Source organism: Tamandua tetradactyla, chromosome 18 (genome assembly GCF_023851605.1).
Source record: "Tamandua tetradactyla isolate mTamTet1 chromosome 18, mTamTet1.pri, whole genome shotgun sequence".
Taxonomy (NCBI): Eukaryota; Metazoa; Chordata; class Mammalia; order Pilosa; family Myrmecophagidae; genus Tamandua; species Tamandua tetradactyla.
The window spans coordinates 12,456,152-12,481,745 of record NC_135344.1 but is presented as its reverse complement, the minus strand read 5'-3'; the positions used below and the strand labels follow the sequence as shown (position 1 = coordinate 12,481,745).

Here is a 25,594-nt window from a genome sequence, read left to right as displayed (position 1 = left end):
GAAGGTATCTTTCATGTCAACTAAAAATTACCTAAATTAGTTATAGTTAGAGGAAAGGGGAGCAAAAATGTAATTTTAAACTCTGACCACAGGCTCTTTACTCTGAGAGACTATAATGATCATGTATTTAAGTTCTCTTCAAAATGATAAAGAAAACCATAATTTTTTTTTGTCTGATTCAATGACTAAATATGAGTAACTCACCTACTAAACTCTAAAAATTTCCCAACATAACTTGGCAGTCAAACTCACTGTAAAAATGGAGTATCATTTCTGAATGACAGAATTCAAGTGTTTGCTTGACTTGCTTTGTTATTAGCTCTTCCTTCAGAAAAATTGGTTTGGGTATGTGTCGGCAGCTGTTTCATCTGATATACACACAGCTTCCCTCAAGTGATTTTAAAATGGAACAAGTGGATGTCATCTGGGAACTGAGAACATATCGGTTCTCTGTTTTCCTTTTGACTGTTTTATCTACTCCTTTTCGGAGAATGCACTAAGGATCATGGGCTTATGCTTCCATAATTGTTTCTCTCTTGTCTACTTTATTTTGTCTTTTCCCCTAATAGAATGATAACTTCTTAAGTCTTAAGGTCAATGAACACTTAAGGAGTGCGTGGGTGCTTTTCATGATTGACACTGGGAGTTAAGGGTGTGAAAACTCCTAATTCTCAAGGAGCAGACAATATTTTTATAAGAAAGCTGCTGGGTCATATGTATGCTTGGTGAATATAAAATTAGTTGTAGCCTTTTAAATTATTTTTCTAAAACCCTTCAGAAACACGTAAGGGTAGCAAGATCATAATAATGAAAGCAGTAGTCGTATTGTTCATCTATCCAGGTAATTAAATAGCAACTGAAGTCTTATGACTTCCCTTTACCATTTCATATGGTGGATTTTTCACTTCTGAATTTTTGAGGCATAAAGTGAGATAAACAGAAGAACGCCTTAAATGTCTCTTTATTCAAAGATTTACTAAAGCTAGAACTTCAAACTGTTTCAGCGAGAATAAATTGACTTTTTCATTGAATTAAAAAATGAGAAAATTTGAAAGTAATGAAAAATAGAATAGAGTAAAATAAAAACCATATAAATGTGTAAAAAGATGGGGCTCTTTTCATTAATTCGATTGCAATTCAATTATCATCGTGTGCATAGGTAAAGTAATTCTCAAACTTTGGGACTAATTTGTACCTTAGAGGAAATCTGAATCAACCTCTTCATTGAAAATCTTTCTAGAGGATGAAAATAGCATTTCACACAGCTAATTTGTAGCAAAGCCTGTACTAAAACCCAGATTTCTTTTTAAGTGTGGGTTTTCTAGATTTCTTTGCAAGAGAACATTGCAACATGAGGCAGCATACAGTGAAATCAGCCAAGAGCAACCACCATATGCCAGAAGAGGCAAAACAGTAGTCCAGCCTCAGGGCAGGTTGGCAAAGGTTCTCTTGTGCCTTCCTCCCTGCAAAGAACCTGCCATAAAGTTGGGAGTGCAGGAGGGTTTGATTCTAGTTCAGGAGCTGTATTGATTGACTGACTTACTTTAATGTGCATTTCACTGGTGCATTCATTGCAGTAGACCTGAGTTCCCAGAAAGGAAGCACTGGTAAGGAGAGAGACACAGGCAGTGTCCTGCACATTTTCTGCTTTTTCTCTTGAGTGAATGCAATCCAGCTTAGTGATAATGAGCTTGCCTTCCAAAATTACAGTGCTTAAATTCAAATCCCAGCTCAGCCACATATTTTAATGACCTTGAGCAAATTCCTGAGCCTCCGCAGGGCTCTGCTTTCTGTAAGATGGGAGGCAATGACCCCTGCCTGGTCGAGTACTCAGACTGAAGGAAGCCATGTACACACAGTGCTTATCAAAATGGGAGCCGAGAGAGAGACAGCGCTCACAGAACACGTGGTATCGGGATTATTGTTGCTGTTATAATTGTACTCACTATTTCAATCCATCACAATCCAGAACTCTCTGCAGACCTGGTCCTTCTGAAAATCATACCAGATGTCTGTGCTGTGCTGCCAAGAGATGAAAGGTATAGATTAATGCTTATAAGTAATGTGCATGCATAAAATCTGTTTTAATGAGAAGGGAGGTCCCTAAAGATTAGTAAAGGATTTAAGATGTTTCAGAGTAAACATTTATTTGCTAAGAGGCAAAGACTAAGCACATTATAAAGGCTTTCACTGCACAGTAATCCTGTGAGAGTACCCACCCTTTAAACTTTCAAATGACAATTTGATTTAATTTAAATGTAATTAGTAAACCGATAATGTTCCTTTATTTAATGTAATCATGTACATAAAGAGGTACCCCATTTTTCCCTTTCCACCTCACTCCCAATAAGTAACACTTTAACTAGCTTCTTGTTTATTTTTCCAGAGATTTTAATGTACATACAAGCAAATATGCATTAATGTTTTCCCATGCATAAGCTTTTTTACACAAATGACAGCACATTATACATATTCTTTTATCTTGATTTCTATTTAACAAATATTTTAGAGATCTAATCATTTCAGTAGTAGTATCAATAATAATGGATGATAATAATGTTATAGAACTGCTCTACAGCTTACTTATGTTAATTTATTTAATCCTAAAACAATCCTATGAAACAAGTACTGATATTACACCTTTTTACAGATGAGAAATGATCAGAGTTGTGAGTTTCAAAGGCAAACAAAAATTTGCCTTTTTCTATTTTATAATGTCTTTTCTTTTCTTAATTTTCATGCAATCATGTTTATTCATCTTTTTAAATCACTTTGGACTTGAACCCTTATTTGAAACCCCTTACCCATTCTGGGTTTATATAGAAATTCTTCTATATTTTCTTCTAGGACTTTTATAACCTTCTGAATTTACTTATTTGCTTTCTCTGGAATTTATATCAGCAGAGATAGAAACATGGGTCGAAAAAATTTTCCATATGGGTAAGGTCTAACACAGTTTAGTGAAACATTCAGCTTCTCTCATTCATTCGAGATGATACTATATCATCTATTTAATGTTCATATGAATTGGGCCGATTTCTGAATTTTCTATACTGTTGCTTTAGTCTGTTTATTCATTTATGTGCCCATACTGTCTTACCACAAATCAGAAGGTGATTCACCAGAGCTCTTAAGGTTTAACTTCAGTCTTTTCCAAGCTGCTAAGTTAAGTGTTAGTGTTGCTCGATAACAATAAAGATTTTAAACTGGCAATGGAATAAAAGTGTTCATTGGTTCTAACTGCTTGGCATAACAGCTGTACTTTTAAGAACTTCATTTTTTTCTATAATTAAACATCAGATTTTAAATATTGATTAGAAATACTGCTATTTTTTTAGGAAAGTGCTCCCGCTCTACTCCGTTTTTGAGAGTTTTAAAGTTTCTGCATGTGTGGAAGATATATATTTGATCATTTAATACATACACAATATTGCAAAAGTCATGGAGAGAGTAAGATTATACAGCTATGAAGATGGACAGAATTGCCAGAGGTCACAACTAATTCCTCTGTACCACAACTTTTTCTAGAGAGCCACAATTATTTTAAAGAATTCATTTTTCCCTTTTTAAAAGTAGTGTTTTCTATAATTCTTGCAACTTGGTGGATTTCTCTCAATTGCCATTCTACTGTACCAATCACAGAATTGTGATTTTGATTTTGCAATCACTGCTTCATAAAGAGCAAAGTTTGAGACTTAAAGGCTAGAGGATAAGAGCAGTCTAATAGTTATATGGCAGGGGCTTCTGCTCAAATGAAATTGCCTCTAGAGCAGCAGATTTTAGGTCTGTTCTCCCTTAAAGACAGCTATGAGAGCCACGAATAATGGAACACTCATTTGGAGTCCAGTTTCCTATGAACACATATATTAACATGAACTCTAGATATTTCTCATTTATTACTTATTGCTTATTTACTTGACTACAACAAGGATGAGACTGAAGTGCTAGCATTCCAAGCAATTCTGTGATTGGTGAGGTAGGATTAGGAAAGAGGATACTTTGAAAGATCCCTAGAGGTATGGAATCTGAAAAACAATCATTTTGGGGAAAGACTAGCTTTTAGATTTTTATTGTATTAAAATACATTGACCACCTACCACATGCTGGCTGTGTGGGGCGGGATGAGGCCCACCTCAGGCTAGGTGATTCACTAGAATGTCTCATGGGACTTCAAAAAGGCTGTTGTACTTGCAGTGACTATTTGTGGCAGTGAAAGGATGCAGATTAAAAGATAAAGGGCAGGGCAAGGGGCAACAGTGGCTCAGCGGCAAGAATTCTTGCCTGCCGAACTGGAGACCAGGGTTCAATTCCCGGAGCCTGCTCATGCAGAAAAAAAAAAAAGATGAAGGGCAGAGTCCAGGAGAACCAGGCACAAGCTTCTGGACAACTCTTCCCAGGGAGTCACATATCACTTTAATTCTCCCTACATCTGGGTGTAACTGCACCTACAAAGCACTGCTGACCAGGAAAGCTCATCCACGCCTTGGGTTTGAAGCCTTCTACTGGGGGCCAGTAGAAGTGGAGTGACCTCAGCTACTCGGCCTCCTGCCCTTCTCCACTCTCTAGGGCAAAAACAGACATTCGGTGTAACTTGCTTTACGACGATGAGATTATCTGTCACACGGGTAGTACATGGCCCATGGCCTCAGGCATACAAAAACACTCTTCTACTGTTACTAGCACCTCTGCTTCCACTCTCCCCAAGTTTGGGAGAGGACCCTTTTGCATTTTCCCTTTTTGTCATATTCCCTCCTTTCTGAACTTCAGTTTCCTACGTCACAATCTTCAATAAGCTGCACAAATATGGATTCTAATGTGTCATCGTTTTTTACCCCAAGTGTCATCCCCTTTAGTGAAATGGTGGCATGGAAAGAGCTCTACAGATCAGCACTTCTCAAAAGAAGCCTCAAAAGAACATGAACTCAACAATAAGCAGAGAAATCCAACACTGCTGACAAACGTTATAAATATGAGTCGGGTTTTTTGGAGAATTTTTACTTTCAGGGTCTTTTGAATGCGTCGGTACCTATGTTGTAAGAAGAGCAATTTTATAAGAACATTTTAAAATTCTCTGTTTCTTGACCAAAGGCTGAAGATTACTGTAGTTTTTATTTCAGAGACTGGAAAAAAAAATGCAGCAAACTTTCAATTTCCTCACTAGGCAGAGTGAAGTCCCAGGAAATGGACCAGCATTAGACCTGCACATCTCAATGAGTAAGAAATAACAACTTGTGTCTTCATCATCCATCTCACAGGCTAGTAAGCGGTGCTTCTCAGACGGCAGCCAGCAAAACTCTATCTCAAACAAAGTGCACTCACTTATCTATGGTTTTTCTTTACTTCTCCGAATCAACAAAGAAAGCTCATTTGTTTCACTTTGTGAAAACTCTTCATTTTTCCCCCCAGATTTTCCATTTCACGCTGTGTGAATTTTATTAAGATCTCTTTCACAGGAGCTAAGTGCTAGCTCTGGGAGACCCCCGGGGATCTCAGCGGCAGTCTCTGTAATGTCTGAAGCCTCTTGAGACATTTCTTTCCTATTGAAAACTCCTTGGAGAAGCAGAGAGAAGAAGCCAAAATGTTTCTGGTGCTTGAAGAAATAGATTGCCTCATGAACTTTTTGTGCAAGTCTTTGGATGTTATAACCTGCAAACCAATGACACAGAAATTAATATCCCATACCTGCATATTATATCATTGATATTTTTAAAGCTGGCTTAAAATATTAAGACTTCTTCATTTTAGGATTAGTTGTATTAATAAAGTTAACCTATAAGCCTATCAACTAACAACTTGTCAGTGGTTTTGTTCCAATAAAAAAATATGTTTTAAGAAGGGATTATAATTATATAATTGAAAAATAATTTTTTCTGACTTCTCTTAATATTACATACTAAGTTTTTGACGTCATTGTATGATACAGCGTGATGTAATAGTAGCTGCATAATACATGTCAGTTGAAATTGCTTTGATTGGGCAGGCCATGGTGGCTCAGCAGGCAGGAATGCTTGCCTGCAATGCCAGAGGACCTGAGTTCGATTCCCGGTGCCTGCCCATGTAAAAAAAAAAAAATTGCTTTGATTAATCTAGCCATTTCTCTATGGTAGATATTTAGGTTAATTCCAAATTTACACTACAGTGCACAAAGTAGCAGCTAAGTTTTTTGAGCACCATTAGGTTCTAAGCAATGGTAAATATTTTGTATATCAACTCTTTTAACCTTCATAAGCATCTTGAGGGACAGGTACCATTAGTATTTCCTTTTAAAGATGAAGGAAGAACATTCAGGAAAGTTGAACAATTTGTCTGAGGTGACACTGCTGGTAAGTGGTAGAGCTAAAATTCAAAACAAGCATCCTCAGATGCAAAGAGAGTCTTCTCTATGCCAGGTTGTTCCTGAGAATATAATAGGATTTATATTAATTCATATTAACAGTTATTTGGTTTAAATAAAAGCTTCAGCCTATGTGTGCAAATCCATCAACTAAAGGCTGCATAGTTCTTCTCCTTGGTTTCCACTGCAATGAGTGTAAAAGTGCAGCCTTTTTTTAAAGTTCTTGAGATTTCAAGTACCATCAACTCACAGGTGATATTGCTATTATATGTTCAAGAAGGTGAACATCTTTAAAGAAAGAAATTTTTTGCCTTTATTTAGATAATGGAAAGACATGCACTGCAATAAACAAAGTCACTTTTACCTATCCCTTTACACTTTGGGGAACAAATCATCTAAAAAAAATCAAAATGCACTGGATTTTCTGCCCTTCAATCCCTCCTCATATTCCATTTAAAGATGCGTTGTTTGGGTCACCCAAGGGCAAGGGCATCTTGTACGTGGAAAACTGTCTCCCAGTTGAACAGATGAAGACCCAACTCTTTCCCTATCTCTATTCTCACAGAATGTGTGACACAGGAGAAGGACTATTCACTTTTCAGACCAGGGAAGGAGAAATGATCTATCAGAAGGTCCATTCTGCGACACTGGCCATAGCTGAGCAACATGAGAGATTAATGCTAGAAATGGAGCAGAAGGCCCGGGTAAGGCTCCTCCCTCGGTCCCTGTCAGCTGGGAAATGAATGTCCCCGGGGTGAGAGGCATGTGCTTCCTGTGTGGGTCCCACCCTGTGAGCTCCTCCTGTCCACCCACCCCCGCCCAAGGGCTCCCTTAGGTCTCTAACCTGCAAGCCCACCCTTCCCGCTCTAACCCCTCTTTGGCGATCAAAGGCAGTAATTTGTGGCCACCAAATACAAACCTGCACTCTTGTATCTACCTAGGATCTGTTTCCATGATCACCCAAAGAGTGGGGTGCTTAAAAATGAAATAAGCAGCTGTCTTCTCTGGGCATTTCTACATTTTATTGGAGGGTCAGAGATTCTAAGATGTGCTCAGAATATCCAGGAATACTATTGTACTACCGGAAAGGATTCCACTTTCCTTTCATGTTTACCTTTACCCTAGGTTCTTTGAAACTTCTACCTCTCTCTGTTTTGATTTCAGAGCTGATAATGAAATGTTTGCAGAAGAAGCTTAACTGTTAACCATCAGAATACTTTGTCTATATCCTGTCCTGGAACTTTACCACAGTTTCAGGGCCAAGCTCAGAAATAATTTAGTAAAAATTCTGAAATTGTAAATTTTATAAATGGCTGGAAAAATGCATAAGCTTTACTCCCAACTCGTTTGAAGAACAAACAATGGGGTTATTCTTGGTTATAGTGTGAAGAGGTGAATATACTCTCTTCAGGGTTTATAGAAATGCTTTCAGTGTCATCTGTGGGAGGACAAGTGCTGCTTTGGGAAATAAATGTGGGTCACTAACCAGAAAAGTATTATTCATAATTCGAATCCACTTTTAGATTATAGAGTTTTTTATCTGGTAGTATATTCACTTTGATAAATAAAATTCTTAGTTGCATAGGAATATGAAGTATGAAAGAAAATTCCCTTTTAAATTTAAGAAAACAAAGAAGTTTAACAAATGATCTTATACTGTTTTGAATGCATTTCTGATTTTCTCAGTACTGCATAAGCATTCTTACCTCTTTACCTGGGGTATGGTTTAATTAGACTTCCCAACACCTAAAGCCAAATCAGCCTGATACAGGACCTTTGACCCTCCATGGGGATCAATGAGTAGCTGCTGCATTCAGCAGGCATTCACATACATGGTATCAGGGTTTCCTGAAGAAGCACATTCCTCTTTTGAATGAACTATTGACCCAGTAAGGCATTGGTGAGACCTAGTCTTCTCCAAATATATGGGATAAATTTAAACCATTGCAATAATTACCTAAATGATATGATGTTTTCCTAGTTATTTAAATCAGATGAAAAAGCTAACCTACCAAGTTTCAAATTACTTCCAAATTTTGCACATTGACTATCAGCATATAATTGCAATCTGCTGGTGCACATTTTCAACCACAATGAACAAATGTGAATGTCCCTTGCTATTAATTAACAGTGGTTGGTCTTTACTCGAAGTCTTCTGCACAGGAAATTGGCCATAGGAAATTCTAAGAACCCCCCAACAGTTACAGTGGGATTGTCTGCCATCAAAGAGAACACCCAGTTTGTGTCTTGGGTTTGAATCCAGCTCCACCACTTACTGGCTATGTAATCTTGAGCAACTCATTTGACCTCTAAATGCTGCATGGTCCTTTACCTGTAATGTGGGGATAGACTAGCTCTACTTATTTGGGTTAATGAAGATGCTGTGTCAATATTTATAAAGTGCTGAGAATAAGATGTGGCACGTAGAAAGCACCAGGAAAGTCTTCATTATGATTATAGCAATTCATCTGTAAGAGTGATTTTGAATATTATAAGATAGTGAAGACACTAAATTTTTTCTCCAAACTTTGGTTAAATAACACTTGCAAAAACTTGCAACAATTTCCAATAAGCATGGAGCCAAAAAAATTCACAAAACAAAATGTAATTCACAATTGTGGTTGATGTTATTATGTATTCATTGTATCCTGTGGCATGAGGCGACAGGTGTGGAGTGGAGACAAACATTTACCACCTTCAAAGTATGAAAGCCAGCTCTTCTCCACTGGCCACAATCTCAGTTATCTAAAGCTGGAGGCATATACCATAGATCTAAAATACAGACTCACACACAAGTGAAATGAAAGAAGCTTCCTCTCTAAATCTGCTGTTAAGTCTTAAGTTTTTCAGGTGTTATAAAGTCCTCATTTTACCTCATATGTAAAGAGCAACAGAGCAGACATGAAGAAAGGGGGAAAAAAAGATTTTTCCTGATATCTTACCAAAAATAATTAAATAAAATCAAGGGAAATTGTAATTAGTAATTTCCAATCTTCTAATATTGCACGTAATTTTAAAACATCTGTAGATAAGCATCATCATGTAATAACAAGTACTGTGTATCCTTCTAAAAAGCAGCATTTGGAATGCCCCTATTCTCTGCTAATTGCTGCCTTCAATTCCCATCAGGAAGTCTCTAGGCACAAATTAAGGGCAAATATCATGTGTGTTACTGAAATGCCAGCAAGACAGCAAGACTGTGTTAATGTCAAACCACCAACCAGACTTGCTGAATGGGCTGCTGTCTAGAGATGCCAATCCAATCATTTTCCTAAACTCTGGCGAAAAGCTAAAAACAAACTTCTTCCCTTGAAAACAATTAAGTGTTTGTTTCTCTGTCTTCTGATTTGCTTGCTTTTATTAACAGAAACATAAGGAATAAAAGCCAATCAAATTCACACAGTTAACAAACTAAAAAAAAAAAATCTTATTGCTCCAACAAATTTTTAAATAATACTTACTTAGGATAAATTCCTGTTTCCTTTCATAATGTAAGATTAATAAATATTTCTGATGAAGAAGCAACACTGTCTTATTCTACCAACTGCCCGCAATGGAAGTTAGACATGTGGTGATTGATGTGTTTGTTTTACTGTGAAGCAAAAGATGAGAGAATGTGGGGGGAAAGCAAAAGAAAATGAAGCTAGCTTTATGCAAAACTGATTTCAACAGCAACTAGAAATTAAATGAACTTACCCTTCTAGAGTTATACTTTATCGTAATACTTTCGCAAATTTTGACTGTCACCAGCCTAAGAAATATCTTTTGTCTAAACAGTTGCATGAACTGGGAAGTATTACCATACTGCATCAATTCCAAGATGCACATTTTTTACATTTTAACACCACTCAGTTAAAATGTGAGTCACACTTTAAATTATTTCTACATAAAATAATGCTTGTCTTACAATTAATGGCATCTCAGATGGCATAAAGTGTCTTTATATCTGTTCTAGCAAGAGACCATATGCTCATTTATAATTTTTGAGAGGATAAGGAATCCTTACAGAATGGGTTCTCTCCTAGGAAGTTTGGTTTCACTTTCAGTGAAAATATCCTTCATACCCACATTTTATAGGAATCTCTATTAGTTATAAAAAAAAAACTTAGTGTTCCTACTCTGAAAATGTGAAGAATTTGCAAGCCTAATTCTAAATGAGCAGCATTTAGAAAGTCAGTCAACAGTCATTTTTCAGCACATATTCATAGAAGTTTATGGAATACTGGGAAAAGTTTAATTGTGTGATTTTTAATTTATTGTGAGTGGTATATAGTATCTAATATATAGGAATAGCTGCTAATCTATCCATTCCTCAGAGTTCTATTTAAGGTTCTATTGTTGAATACCATCAATTATTAATCAAAAGGCAAGAGCCTTGTTATGACAAAAACCAATTCCCTGCTGGGAAATGCCATTCCCACACTGGTGACATTTTCTTTTGCTGTAGACTAGACACTGTAATGAACCAACACAAACTTAATTAGAATGAATTATTAGAGTTGATCATTTAACTGAGCCTATGATCATGATTAATCAATTCACTTATTGTTATTCACAGTCTCAGAACACTAGGGAAAATTTGGTTTTTAAACAAACACAAAAAGAAAAACACATTTCTGCATAAGTACACAAAAGAGACAGAATCGCAAGAAGGCAATGTGTAATTTTCTAATCAGTCGTATGGTTGTGTACGATAATAGAAAAATATTTATATCATGTCCTTTTTTTTCATTAAAAATTTGTTGTGGAAACATTGGATGTCCCTTCAAAAATGCATTATACATGTGTAGTTTCTATCTAATTGGCTAGGTTAGAATTGATAATACACAAAGAGAATGACTGCCTCACATAAAAGTGTTGACAATCTACATTAAAAACGGGGCATGAATAAAGGAACTCTATAGAACGGGTTTCCCAAATGAAAACAATGAATTTCAAAAGTTATTAAAATGACTTGGCATACAAACATATAACTGCAACATATACCCTTACAATCCATGAATCATACTATCTCCGCTTGGTACAGTGCAGCAAAATAGAAATGAAAATATTAGTCGGTAATAGGCAAACTAGAAGATAAGAGTGTGAGCTAAGAATTTCATGTGAAAGTGATTAAGGCTGCTTTCAGTGAATGTGACCATAGCTGTCAGCTATGTTAATGAGGTTGATGAAGTTGACTCTAGAGACTTTCCCACACTTTATCCGCTGTGTGACTTTGGGCAAGTCACTTAGCTTCTCTGTGCCTCAGCTTATTCTTAAAAAAAGGGGATTCAATAATAACATCTACTTCATGGAGGTAAGATATCACTTGGCCTCTAGGAATGGCTGAATAATTTTTAGCTAATTTATAACATGGTTGACAAAAGAAAAACAATTAAGCTTTGTTTATAGATGGTTAAAATTGTTACAAACACCACTGAAAGTTCATCCCATGGTTCATTACATACAGATGTTGAAAAATATATAAACTTCACTGCAGCCTCTAGCTATCTATGTATTTCAAAATCAGAAGAGCAAAAATTTGACTTCAAACATCTACAAAATGTAATATTTTAATACATATTCATTAAATTCCTTATATTCAAAGAGAACTCTGTAAATGTATCTACTTAGAAAGATTATTTTTAGAAGCTAATTTACTGATCATCTCTAATCAATTACTGATTACAAATGTGAATGATGTTTGAAGTCTGTATAAAGAAGTTTGTTATCCTTTTTGATGTCCAGCTTTTTCACACTATCTGAAAGTATTTTGCTCAATGCATGGTTTAAAATATATGATCATAGCACACCTTTTCTCGAGTTTAATGAAAAGAATATTCTGCAAAGTCCAATTTTAAATGACATTCAACAACTTTCATTAAATAACATGTATTTGTTAGTCTGGTACAAAGTCAGCGAGGTGTCTTCTAATTCCTCTCCACTTCTCTTGAATAAAATGGAAGATTAAGTGTGAGGTGTCCCCTATTGAAAATTAAGCCAAGTCTGTGAAAAACCAATTGCCCATAAACACTCAACTTCAGAGAACAGTTTTCACACATCCAAACAGCGCCATGCTTGGCTGGCTCAAGGTGTCCGGGGCCTCTATTTCCATAGTTTTCAAGTTCATGAGCTTTTCTGAGAACAAATGCAACTAAATGCCCTCAACGAGGAGTGCCCTTGTATTCAGCATTTCCTTATTCAGCAGCACTGAGCCTTCGCGACTCACATACATTTCCTTTTCACTTTAGCATATTTCCCAACCACTGGCATTTTCAAAGAACTTCTTCTTTATAGCACATTTCACAACCCAAGTCCCTCTTGTCTTGGTCATACCAGGAACGATGGTAACATACCCACCCAGTACAGGCTATTCCCTAACTCTTACATGTGCAGAAGAAGCTGAGACTACCCTTTCCCAACTCATATTATGAACAGATAAAAGCTCTGCTACCAGCCTCCCATCTATCTCTCCCCTTTCCCACCCATGCAGCCTCACCACCTGCTCCTCCTATTCCTATCGCTTGCATGTTCATCTTCTAGTTCGACCTTAGGTTTGGATCCAAATACGTGCCACTGCCCTCGATGCCAGTCCTTTGATAGCCCACTCGGGATGCATTTCCATGCCGTGGCCACAAGCTCCTATAGACAGCTCTGGACTGTGTCATCTGTCCCATGCAGTAGCAACAAGTCTAATGAAGCATCCTTACAAGCATTTCATATGTGACACCCTGCTTTTCCCTCTAAAAGCATGATCTTACTCGCTATTTTAACAACAAGATAGGTTACAGTAACTCCAAGTTAGAGATGAGGAAAAACCGAATTTAAAAAAAAACTGTCACTTCCATGCCTGTGGTCACATGAGTTGACACTTGATATCAGGTTCTGCTGAGAGCAAAGCCAATGTGCTTTGCCACACTGGGATATGGCTTCACACACTGTGGCATTCTACTGGGAACCTCGGCCCCACAGTCCTGCCCTGGCCCAGTGGAATTTTCCCAGTCTGTGCGATTCCCATCTTATCTGCCCCCAGGAGAAGATGAATCCAATGATCTGATTTGCAGTGGGCTGGAGTGAAGAGGAAGAATGTGTCATGGGCTCGGAAGTCTCCGAGTCATCACTCACAGGCTGTGTAGCTCAGAGCAAATTGTATTATCTCACCACACCTCATTTTCCTTGTCTGTAAAATTCAAATGGCACATTTGTTTATGATGTATGTGAATATGGCATGGGATGATATATGAAACCAGTTTGCACACTGCCAGGCACGTAAAAGAATGCCTCATAAATGCTAATTCGTAAGTGCTAAATTTCTCCTCTCCCGATTGTATAGATTTGTCTCAAGCCTGAGAGAATTTTGAAATCTGTAGGCAATCTCTAGGGAGTTCAGAGCTAAAGGAAAGTTACTTTAACTGTCTTTTATGCAGATTTAATATAGGGGAACACACAGTAGCGTGAATGTTTATCAGAGGGAGTAGGCAAAGTCTCAAAACAGCAAAGGAAACATACAAAAATCAATAAGGTAGCCTAGAAAAAGTTTTGGTAAAGTCAGGATGAGGTGCTGGGAGCCAGGACCTCCACAAAAATCTCACCAGTTTCAGGTCCCACCTCATCCTTTTGGCCCCTGGGGTCTTACAACAGTATCCAGCTGCAGCATCCCATGTTGAACTACAGCTCCCTGGGAGAAAGCAATGTCAAAATCTAAAGAGCAGTGGACTCAAAATCAAGATAACTGTTTTCTCAACAAGTCTCTATAGTTCAGCTTTTAACTTGAGCATATCCCTGAATCTTTCTGGATTTTGTTTTTCCCTCTGTAAGACAAGAGTTACTAGATTCACTAAGAAGGGTGCAAACCTTGAGTTATATGGTTAGCTTGTGCTTCCTCATGTCATCACAGCCTTAGATTTGTCAGGTTTATGTGATAACTCAGAGTAACAAAAGGAGGGAAGAAGAAACTGCCCCAAAGGTCATATCAGGCTCAGAACAGACCTAATAATTCCAGGTCTCCCGTAAGTCATTGGCCAAAGCAGTCTCCACCCAATCCAGATTTAAGGGGAGGGAACTTGGACTCCCTACTTCTGAATGCAGCCTTGTCAATGGCTTTGCAGCCATCTTCATTCCTCCACAAATGTAATGCAGCATGTAATACCACTTATGATGCAAGTTCACTGGAAAGAAGCTGTACAGAATCTCTTGATGGTCATACAAAGCACAGGAGTTACACAGCAGAAGTGTGATTCCAGTCTCAGCACTTCCACAGGCTATATGCACATGGCCCTAGAAAAGTCCATGTTCCGGGGCCTCATTGTCCTCTCATTTGAAAGGAAGATATTTCTTCCCATTCTCATCTTACAAGAATTTTATGGATAGTTAACTAAAAAATATAAATGACTTCTGGGTCATATGCCAGTAAAATGACTAAAGGAGTACAGAACTAGAGAATATTCTAATTAGGCTGAAAATAAGGAAAAGGACTTATCTATATGTTAGAAATATCCAGGAACTTCTACTAGACCAAGGGTAGTTGAAAAAATCAGATATTAATAAATGATGGACAATACTAATTCTTAAAGAAGACACTCAGACTTGCTATAAGAAAATAGTGGAGACTGTTATTACCCCTTTTATTTGAAAGAATGAGTAATAAAAGAAAGAGGTGATGTTGAACTCTGGGACAGTTAAGGAGAACTTTAATAAGTAGAGTTTAACAATATAGGTAAAGAATGGAAAAATAATTACAGTACTATAAAAATCAGAACGCTTTGCTTGTCCAATAAAATGTCATTTTCATGTATAAAAGACTGCTTAAATTCTGCAAGATGAAAGGGGTAGAAACATGTAAATTAGTAATTTGAAATTAACACTTTTCTTTCATATCTTTATAGAATTGATTAGAAAATTATACAAGTATATAAGGAAAAAATGCAGAATGAATAATATAGAGAGATAGAGAGCAAAACAGAGAGAGAGACAGAGAATGAGAGTGACTATATCCTTCAGAGCATCCTTTCAAGCATCTATGAAACATGTACAGAAGCTGGCCATTTGTTAGATAAAAATGGAAAATGAACTCAGACTATGAAAGCTTCTCAGGCCACATTCTCTCGCCACAATGCATTAAAATGGAAAAGTAATAATAAAACAATGCACAGAAAAGCATTATCTCAATGAAGTGTTGATTTTCCCCAAATCATTTAGAATTGAGATTATCAAAACAGAAACAACCCAGAAGTCTCTCAGTAAGGAGGCATGAAATAAATTTGATGCAAATGAAATAACACTTTGTATTAGTCATGGCCCAGTTAGGTAACCAGAGACCATGCTATGTAGTTCAACAGAAGGAATTTAATAAGGCAATTTAGTTCCAAGGTGTAGGAAGCACAACAAATAATGAGAAAGCTCAGGCACTAGTAAAAGCAGGAAGACACCACCAGGCGGCCTTCCCTTGCCTGCCAGTCTCCCAGATGCTGGCAGAAGACACAAAACTCCTGGGTCAGAGACAAAGGACTCCTACTCACAGCACAGCAGGCATCATGAGTTTCATGTTTCCCAAGTCCCATGTGGGCAGTGTGGAACAACCAGGTGGAAGCTGCACATCCAGTAGGTTTTTTAGGCAATTCCCAATCTTATAAGTTGACTTGTAGCACACTTGCCCAACTTTTGCCCTAGAGAAAGTATGTCTTTGTTTTCCTGGCCAGTAAACAAATGTGCCCTCTGCCCTGGAAGGACATACCACCTCTATCTTCCAAGGTCGTTTGCTGTACAAACATGCTTCAACCAACAGTAAGCAACAAAAGTTGTCACAAGATATGCAGAACCATGAGTGACCCAGGGAGAATGGTTAACTAACTACCTTTTCAACCAAATGTTTTCAAAAGAGTATTCTGAAGTTGTGGAGTGGGGAAGAGGTGAAATGAAGTTGTAGCTGTAAATATTGGGATCACTCTTTGATGTCATATACTAATCTCAGATGTTCATAAAAAATATATAAAATCATGTATTTGTGGCCTAAATGGTAGTGAACAGAAGCAGCCAAACCATGTTTAATACCTTCATGAGTGAGCTCTGAACACAAGATTCTTTGTTCTTGTTATTGTTGTTGCTTGTCTCATCAACTTGAGGACAGCACAACTTTTATCTGTGTGATGTTCAAATTTAAAGAATTAACTTAATCTTCACATGGTATGCTCTGGGCCTAAATCATTTTCCTAGGCCATGGGCTCTGCAAGATGTGTCAATTGCAATGTTCAAATAAGTTACAAATGTTTTCACTACTATCTGGACTTGGGCCAGCTGTGAGCTTCACTTTTTTCAAATCTTTAATAAGCAATTTCTGATTCATTGCTGAGTGTCCCCGTGGGCTGATGCTGTTCCAAAAAGAATGAAGCCAAGGAAGTATTAGAATCACCAAAAGCGAAAAGCCAGGACAAGTGAGTCTAGACCTGAATTAATTACTATCATATTTAGTCACATCCACATCTCAGCTGAAGCATCATTAATGGATCCTGAACATGGGAAAGAAAAAGCAGATGAGGCTGGCCTGAAGGGTAGAGTCTATGGTTAAACTTGGAGGGCAGTATGGAACTCTGGGTTGCAGAATTTTGCCCAGTTTCTTGAGGACTTTCTCACTGAACAAGCCACTTAAAGCCACCAAAGGAACTATCAGGGAAGATTTGCACAGAGAATAAACAAAAGAAGACATGAACCAACTTAACTTGATTTCTAATTACTCAGAAATAGTCTTAAAATATCATTTTGTGTTTTCCCTATTTAAACTTAGACACCTACTTGCAGTGTAAGTGTAACTGGCCCTATAAATTTTCTGATATACACACTCCAAAATCCTCCAGGACAAATTGATGTGCTGCTTTCTAATTAAGAAATGTTTATAGTATTTATATTTTTAATTATTTTTACCTCAATGCTTTTAATTGAAGCATAATGATAATAAAAAAATACTTAAGTTAGATTTTTTTATATGACCTCCTGTTAAACCCTCTCACCAACAGGAGTTTTATCTGGAGTTTAAAATTGGAATCAATAAAATTCCCTGACAATAATGCCTAAAATATTGCCACATTGTCTTTGTCATTATGGACATCAAAAAAGCCAATTGAGAGGTGGGGAAAGATGGCAGCATACGAAGGTGTGGAGTTCAGTTCATCCTCTAGAGCAGCTAGTAAATAGTCAGGAACTATCTGAAACAAATGTTTGGGGGACATCTGCAACTAAACACACATTATACACCAGTCTGAAATGAGTAGAAGGGTCAAGATCATAGCACAAAACTGTAAGTAAAGTCTCCAAACTATGAAGGCTGACACCCCTCCCCTACTTGCATGAAAGCCTCTGTTGGAGACTCTTCACTGGGGAAAAGAATCAGTTTCCACCAGGAGCAAAGAAAAGTAGCTCAACCAAGCTCCAGTTGCAGTTTTAATGAACAAATTTGGACAGCTGACTACAACCTCCAAGCACAGACAAATCCAGAGAAACCAAGCAGGTAACCCTGAGGTCTCTCCCAGCAGAGAGGAGACAGGGCTGATGAAAATGGAGACTTTTGGAGTTGTCCAAGCTCAGAATACTGGAAAAAGGCTGTGTCCCAAAAAGAGGTACATAGAGCCAAGAACCAACTCCCACTCTTGACCTGCAAACTTGGGGACTGGGGAGACTGGCTCTGAAAAGGGATTTTTCTCTTTCTCGTTCTCTTTTTTTTCTTCTTTTACTTTTTCTTTTTTTCTTTTCTTATTTTTTTTTCACACTATTCTCAGTAGCTCATTAGAGAAAGCTTCAGGTGTTTCCAGCAGTCTCTGCTGATCCAGGCAAGGGCAGAGTTAAGATAGGTTTGAAAGACAAAGTAACAAGTTAAGTGAAGGAGATAATGCCAAAAAGGGCATTTCTTCCTAATGAAAGGGGGTGGGACTCAGCTCAAGTGGCAGTCATCCTTGAGAGAATTCAGACTGTAGGGTATTGGAATCAGAAATAATGCATAATAATAACCTCCAGAATGACCTGTCAACTCAATTTGAAATAGCTAAGCTTGCCTTCCACCTCAGCCTCTGTCTCAACCACATACCTGTCAGGGACAGGGTCTGCTGAGAATTAAAGGCACCACACTATTTTATGCTCTTGGTAGCTGTGGGCTGACAAGCACCACCTGCTGGGCAGGATAGGAAAAACTCAGAGACTAGAGGCTCCACAGGAAAGTCAGACAACCTGCTGGGTTCTCATCCTCAGGGAAACTTGATACTGATTACGTCCTTCTGAGATCTGGACGTCCCTCATCTGGGAAATTTTGATTGGGGCTAATCTTATCTAGGGAGACCCTAGATAAAAAATCTTCCATATAGACATAGCAAGAATCAGAAAAACAAGAGCTGAAAAATTCTGATCTGTTAAACAGAGGCTATGCCAGACGTCTATTATAAGTTGAACTGAATGTTAAAGAACAAAGCCAGCCAACAAAAAAACCCTATGTAGAAGAGTGAAAATGACCTGTAGAATAAACTAAGGAAATCAGATGCCTATACACCAGCAAAAAATTACAAGTCATACTAGGAAAAATAAAGATATGTCCTAATCAAAGGAACAAACTAACAGTTTAAACAAGATACAGGAGTTGAAACAAAGATGTTCAAACAAACATTGCTAAATAGATTAAGAAATCAGATCAATGAGTTGAAAGAAGATAAGGTGGAAGAGATGAAAGATATAAAGAAAACATTAAGTGACCATAAAGAATTCAAAAGCTTGAAAAAACAAATGGCAGAACTTATGGGAATGAAAGGCATAATAGAAGAGATGAAAAACACAGTGGAGACATACAACAGCAGATTTGAAGAGGTAGAAGAAAGGATTAGTGAACTAGAAGACAAGACATCTGAAATCCTCCATACAGGAGAACAGATAGGGAAAAGAATGGAAAATATGAGCAAAGTCTCAGGGAATTGAATGACACATGAAGCACATGAATATATATATATATATATATATGTTATCAGTGTCCTGGAAGAAGAGAAGGAAAAAAGAACAGAATGAATTGAGTAAATAATCACTGAAAATTTCCCAACTCTTATAAAAGACATAAAATTACAGATCTGAGAGGCACATCATACCTCAAACAGAATAGATCTGAATAGACCTACTACAAGACACTTACTAATCAGATTTTCACATCAAAGACAGAGAACTCTGAAACAGCAAGGAAAAAGTGATCCATCCATAAAAGGGAAACTCAGTACGACTATGTGTGAATTTCTCAGCAGAAATCATGGAGGTGAGAAGGCAGTGGTATGATATTTTTAAGTTACTAAAAGAGAAAAAGTGCCAACCAAGAATTCTATAACTGGCAAAACTGTCCTTCAAAAATGAAGGAGAGTTTAAAATATTTTCAGATGAAAAGACACTGAGAAATTTGTGAACAAGAGAACTGCTCTACAAAAAATACTAGAGACAACACTACAGGCAAAAAATAAGACAGAAAAGAGTCTTATAGCAGTCACATCTATTCCTGAGAAATTAAATGAAATTGTAACTGCTATTTCTAAATTCTGAAATGCTGAGCTCTTTGGAATAACCTGGTCGTTCCCTGGAACTTCAGGTATCTGTTTGACACCTGCAAGTAAGAGCTAGAGCTCGGCAGCTACAAAAGTCAGAATTACCCCACACAGCAACTGTAAAAACTCTGAGAAAGGGTGGGCCAAGGTGGCTCAGTAGGCAGAGATCTCTCCTGCCATGCTGGAGACCTGGGTTCAAGTCCTGGCGCCTGTCCATGGAGAAAAAAAAAGTCAAAAAGTTATCTGACTTCAATTAAACACATAAATAAAACTGATCTGGTTAGGACTAAGATAAATCAGACTAAAGGGTAAAGGATGATATTGACTATATTTTAAAACTTCAACTTCTGGGTGAGACCAAAGGAAGAGATGTTTATTTAATGCAAAATTCATGTTTTCTGTAACATGCTATCTAATTTAACTTGCTATTTGAATTTTATTAGTTGTCAGTTTATTCAAGCACCACAATTACATGGACCCTTCAATAAGGCATGAGATCTTGTTGGTTCCTACAGGTTAGTGTAATGCCCTGATACATCCCAGAGTAATCTGGGCAGGCAAAATATTTTAAAAAGTATTTGCAAAGTCCCCTTAAGAGACTGGGGGAAAATGTGGAAATATTAAACTTCCTTACCTGGGGAAGACCTGATATTCTCGTAGGCATTGGTGACTACAAATTTAATAGACCAAGCCCTCGATCTTGGGGTTTACCCTTATGAAAATTCCCGTAAAGTAGAAGGTAAGAGAACCTCTTCTGATGCTCAGATGTGACCTCTCTCTTAAGCCAACTCCACAGGTAAACTCACTGTCCACCCCACCCCAACCCCTCACACGCACATGGGACGTGTCTCCCAGAGGTTTAAATCTTCCTGGTAACATGCGACCTGACCAAGGGTGAGCCTGGCCCTGGCATCATGGGATTGAGAGAAAGCCTTCTTGACCAAAAAGGGGAAGAGAAATAAAACAAAATTTCACTGACTGGGAGATTTCAAATTGAGTTGACAGGTCGTTCTGGAAGTTATTATTATGCATTATATAGATATCCCTTTTCCATCTTTGGTGTATTGAAGTAGCTAGAGGAAAGTGCCTAAAAATGTTGAATTGTAATCCAGTAGCCTTGATTCTTGTCTAACTATATAGCTTGATTCTTGTCTAACTATATAGCTTTTATGGTATGACTGTGTCGTAAAAACTGCACTAACATTCCCTTTATCCCTTATATGAACAGATAAGTAAGAAAATAAAGACAAAAAATTAATTAATTAAAGGGGTTTGGGGGGATGGGATGTTCTGAGTGTTATTTTTTACTTCATTTTTATTCTTATTTGTATTGTTTATGGAGTAATGAAAATTTTCAAAAATCGATTGTGATGATGGCTGCACAACTATATGACGATACTGTGAACCAGTAATTGTACACTTTGGGTGATTATATGATATATAAGTACATCAATAAAATGGAATTTTAAAAAAAAGCCAATTGATAATATTTAAACATAATAGCAAATTCAAGAAATTGCTGGATAAATCATATGGATCCTGCATCATCTGATCAATTGGCTGCCCAGCACCGAGTAGGTACTTAGTGCAGAAGGCCCAGTTTTGAATGGGGAATCATAAATGGACCCTCTAATGTCTATCTGAGATAGAAGGGACAAAGTTCCATTTCCCTGTCAAATTTTCTTAGAATACTCATATTCAAGATTTTAAATACAAATTTTCCGTTTTATGGAATTCAATATTAGAAGAGAATAAAGAAGAAACAAAAAAGCAAATGAAGAAATAGAACTTGCAAGCAATTGAGAGTGAGAGCTAGGGAAAGATGACATAAAAGACAAGGTAGGTGATTTAGGTGAAAATTTTATGGAAGCAATTATTCTCCATTATTTCCAGCTATTCATTTTCAGCAAACAGAATGTGTTTACTGTGTTTCCATGATGCTTAAGAGCAACCATTTGGAAAGAAACATGATCCCCTGAATGAAAAAGTAGAAAGGAAAGTAGTTTTATCAAATTTTGGGGAGTTTCACTTGCCAATGAAGATCTATTTGATGTTAAGTAGCAACCAAATTATAATATGTACGAAAAAAATAAAGAATAGGCAGAACTGTGATTTATGTGAGTTTCATTTATGGATTAATTGATGTCGTCAGTTGGCAGTGATGACAGTAATTAAAGGTTTCTGTGCTTAATCAAGTATATGCCTCACAGGAAAAAGTGTCTTTGAAGTTTAAAGCCCTTTTCTCCCAGTGACACTTTCATAAAATGGGTCTCTATCCCCTTAGAGTAGCGGGTGTTGGAGCTTTGAATGAGGATCTTTTTCGCTTTCCTAATATGCACAGCCTACCCACCAAATTTCCCTAAGGGTGGGGTCTGGGGGAAAACCTGGAAATGAGCATTAACAAGTATCCCAACAATTCTGAAAAGCATTGCTCCATTGTAAGCCAAAAATTTGACTTTTCTAGCCCTCAAGCTCCCCCCACCCCCGTGGGGGGTTGTTGGAATGTTGGTATGAATACCAGACCTATTTTCATACTAAGGAGGAAAACTCTGAAATTTTTTAGATTTTGGAGAATCTAAAAAATGTTTGTGATGTTCTGTTTGGAGCCACCTTCTTCATCAACCAACAAAGGAAGGCTCCTTCAGCAGAGCCGGACTTTTAACTAGACCGAATAGGGGGACTGAATGGTAAGCCATAGCCGTCCTGGAAATGCCTCATACTAAAAGAGTACACTAAAATAAATATGTCCAAGCCCTTTGCATCATCTATTAAAATGAGAAAACCTTTGAGTGCTCTTGTGGATTCCAGGCCTGTGTTGGCAGCCACCTTCCCTACAGTATCCTGTAAGAAGGAGGGAAGAGCTGAGGCTAAGAAAGTGCATCTATAAGGTAGGGAGGCAGGCCAGGGCAGGGGCTTGGGGCGGGGGCGCAATGAGTGTGGGGTTAAAGAAGGAACTCACCACAGTGAGCAAAAAGAGAACTGTAAGGTGAGCCTTGAGAGAGACAATCCCTCCAGCTCCCAGTTTTGCTGTGAGTCAGGCATTCAATGAGGTGGGGTGGGAACTGGAGATTCTATTCATTAGAGCATTGGACATTGTCAGAAAGTGAATGTTTGCTCAGGCTGCGTCAGGGAAATGTGCACTAATCCAAATAAGGCCATTTCTATATGATTCTTTAAAAACCTGGCATGAGTCAGTAAAATGCATTTCGTTCATGAAAAGGCAGTAGGTACTGTTCTCTGAACTAATCATTTGCCTGAGCAAGAATGGATATTTTCTGGATCTCTTGAACTAACCTTAAAATTTATGTTTCAAGTGTTAAATATGCCCCTGTTTATCGCAGAGCTTCTCAGGAAAAGCACTTTTCCAATGTGTACAGGGTCCTATCACAGGAACAAGGAAAAGGATCTATTTGAGAAAACAGCTTTATGTTAAGGTGGGTGGTGATGCAGAGAAAAACTGTGAAAGGCAAAGAAAGATCCATGGGTATTTGGCAGCCTTCTGGGATATCTGTGGCTACAGAGGCTCCTACCTTCTTTTTTTGAGCAATTTTTCCACTCTGTAAGTGATAGTAATACAGATCGTTCTTGCCCATCAAAATGCAAATAAATTTACCTTGTGGAATACATTTGATTATGGCCCTGGGTAGCAGCCTGCCTCCCTGTTTACAGGTGTTCATTTTATATTTTTATGGGTCATCATTTTACTTTTCAGAACAACTGTGTAAAAAAAGAGGATCAGCAGGTATCTATAACAGATTCTATCATACACCACCCAGATTTAATCTTCAACATTTTAAGACGGCAGATTTGAGTTTAATATTTTAATAAAGCTGAAGATACGTCTTCTTTTTCACTCAGCTTCAGACAAGCTTGACTGAGCCCATGGCGCTATCCAAATCCATCTCCCTTCCTCGGAGCGCGTACTGGCACCACATCACTCGCCAGAACAGCGTTGGAGAACTCTACAGTTTGCAAGGCAAGTCACTTTAAAATAATAAAGCGATCCCTCCATTAGTTTCCTTCATGTTGGCCAAGAGTCCTGCAATTCGGCATTTGCAGTGCTTGTTTTTCCTCCATTTCAGTTTATCCGCTGTCACTGGTCACAGTGGGGGCCCAGAGATTTACAGTGGTTTTTTAAAAGCTATCATTTCACACACTAATGGTAAAAATTATTCTGAAAGTCATTGTACGAACTGAGAAGCAGATTTGGCACAGGAACGAGAGTAAAACACTATCCAGAGCACATAATCAGAAGCTAAAAGTAGCTCATGTCAGGATCTGTTTCATGCTGGGTTTTATAAACGATTTCTTTCTTAGCATCTTTTTCTCTTAATAAGATTGAATATTAGTTCAGGCTCTGAAATAAAAAGCTACATAAACCTACCCACAGAATTTTTTAAGATTGAGTCAAAGCCTTGACACAGGATACATTTGGGGAGGGTGAAGACGTAAATACTTCGCTTCTGTAAATTTCCTAATGAGAAATGGGGAATTAAGTAGCATGAGAATTGCCAACCAGATGAATCAAATGAATCAACGGCAGTTATCTGATCAGCAGCAGCAGAAACCTCAGCTCACGTGGGTCTGTTTCTGCTTCTTTCCTTTTGTTCTAAAATAAATCATTCTTCTCCTGCAAATAAAATATCTGGCTACAGACAATTGACTCATGGCTGACCAAGACTGGAGGAAGCAGGAAGCTAAATAAAATAAGGATAATCAAGCACAGCTGAGAACACAAATCCAACAAACATTTTTTGAGCACCGCAGATTTGAAAGTAGCAGGCACCCAATAAACGTCACACCCAGTTACGACCTGCAGACAATTATGAATTCAGAGTGGTTTTCCCTCTCATGCTTTCACTTTTGCTCACATTACCAACGCTAAATGTACTGATAAGAAATTTTTCTGTTAGGAGCAAACTGAAAGAGTGGCAGCATTTCTAAAGCAGTTGTTGCTTGCTGGGGTTTCCGAACCCAAACTAATGGTATTTGATCAGAGGAAATGAATGATTAAAGACGTTCTGCAAGGAAAAGCAGTGGGGACTATTTTAGTCATTTACCAGAGACATTTGCACTTTGTATTTCAAATGAGCCCTCCTAATGGGTAAATTCACTCCCTGTATTTAACAAGTTATTTCTTTTTGTTGTTGGGTTATGTATTTGTATGAGTAAGTATGTTGCAGCATGTGGATTAAAGAGTTGAGACTGGGAAGGAGGGCAGATTTGGCAATTTCAAGGATGAGAGAAAGGGAGACGTACTTCTCGTGCCTTTGCTTCCCTCCACAGATGTCAGAAACTGTCCATTAAAATTGCCCAGGTGATCTTATAAAATTAATCTCGCTTGTCCCTGTGATTAGAAATCATTAGAAAATACGGTTATTTTTGTTTAAATTAATATATACATATATGTAAGTATTCTTATTTTCTTGAGGAAAATTAAAAATGTGGGATATTTATATGAGAAAATTAAAATTATCAAATATATAAGGTAAAAAAAAGTGAGATTTTAATGCAAAGAATTTAGAAGTACCGTGGAAAGCAACTTTGGTTTTTGTCAAGTGTTTCTCTAAAATGTCAGGAAATAAAAAACTGTTTATAATGTAAGGGAAAATTTTCTCTAAAGGGAAAGCTAAGATTTAGATTTCAACTTCAGAAAAAATATCAAATACATCCAAACAGAAATGTTAGAATGCATTGAAGTAACTTAAATCATTGTGAAAGTCTTTGA

The 25,594-nt window shown here is 37.6% G+C and overlaps 1 protein-coding gene across 1 annotated transcript in view; it reads left to right on the top strand.

The window, feature by feature from the left end:
* DOK6 (docking protein 6) overlaps positions 1-25,594 on the top strand; it is a 452,915-nt gene that overhangs the window by 355,160 nt on the left and 72,161 nt on the right. The window contains exons 6-7 of the mRNA XM_077135258.1: positions 6,900-7,038; positions 23,725-23,842. Of these exons, the coding sequence (XP_076991373.1) occupies positions 6,900-7,038; positions 23,725-23,842 (257 nt within the window). The remainder of the gene's footprint in view (positions 1-6,899; positions 7,039-23,724; positions 23,843-25,594) is intronic.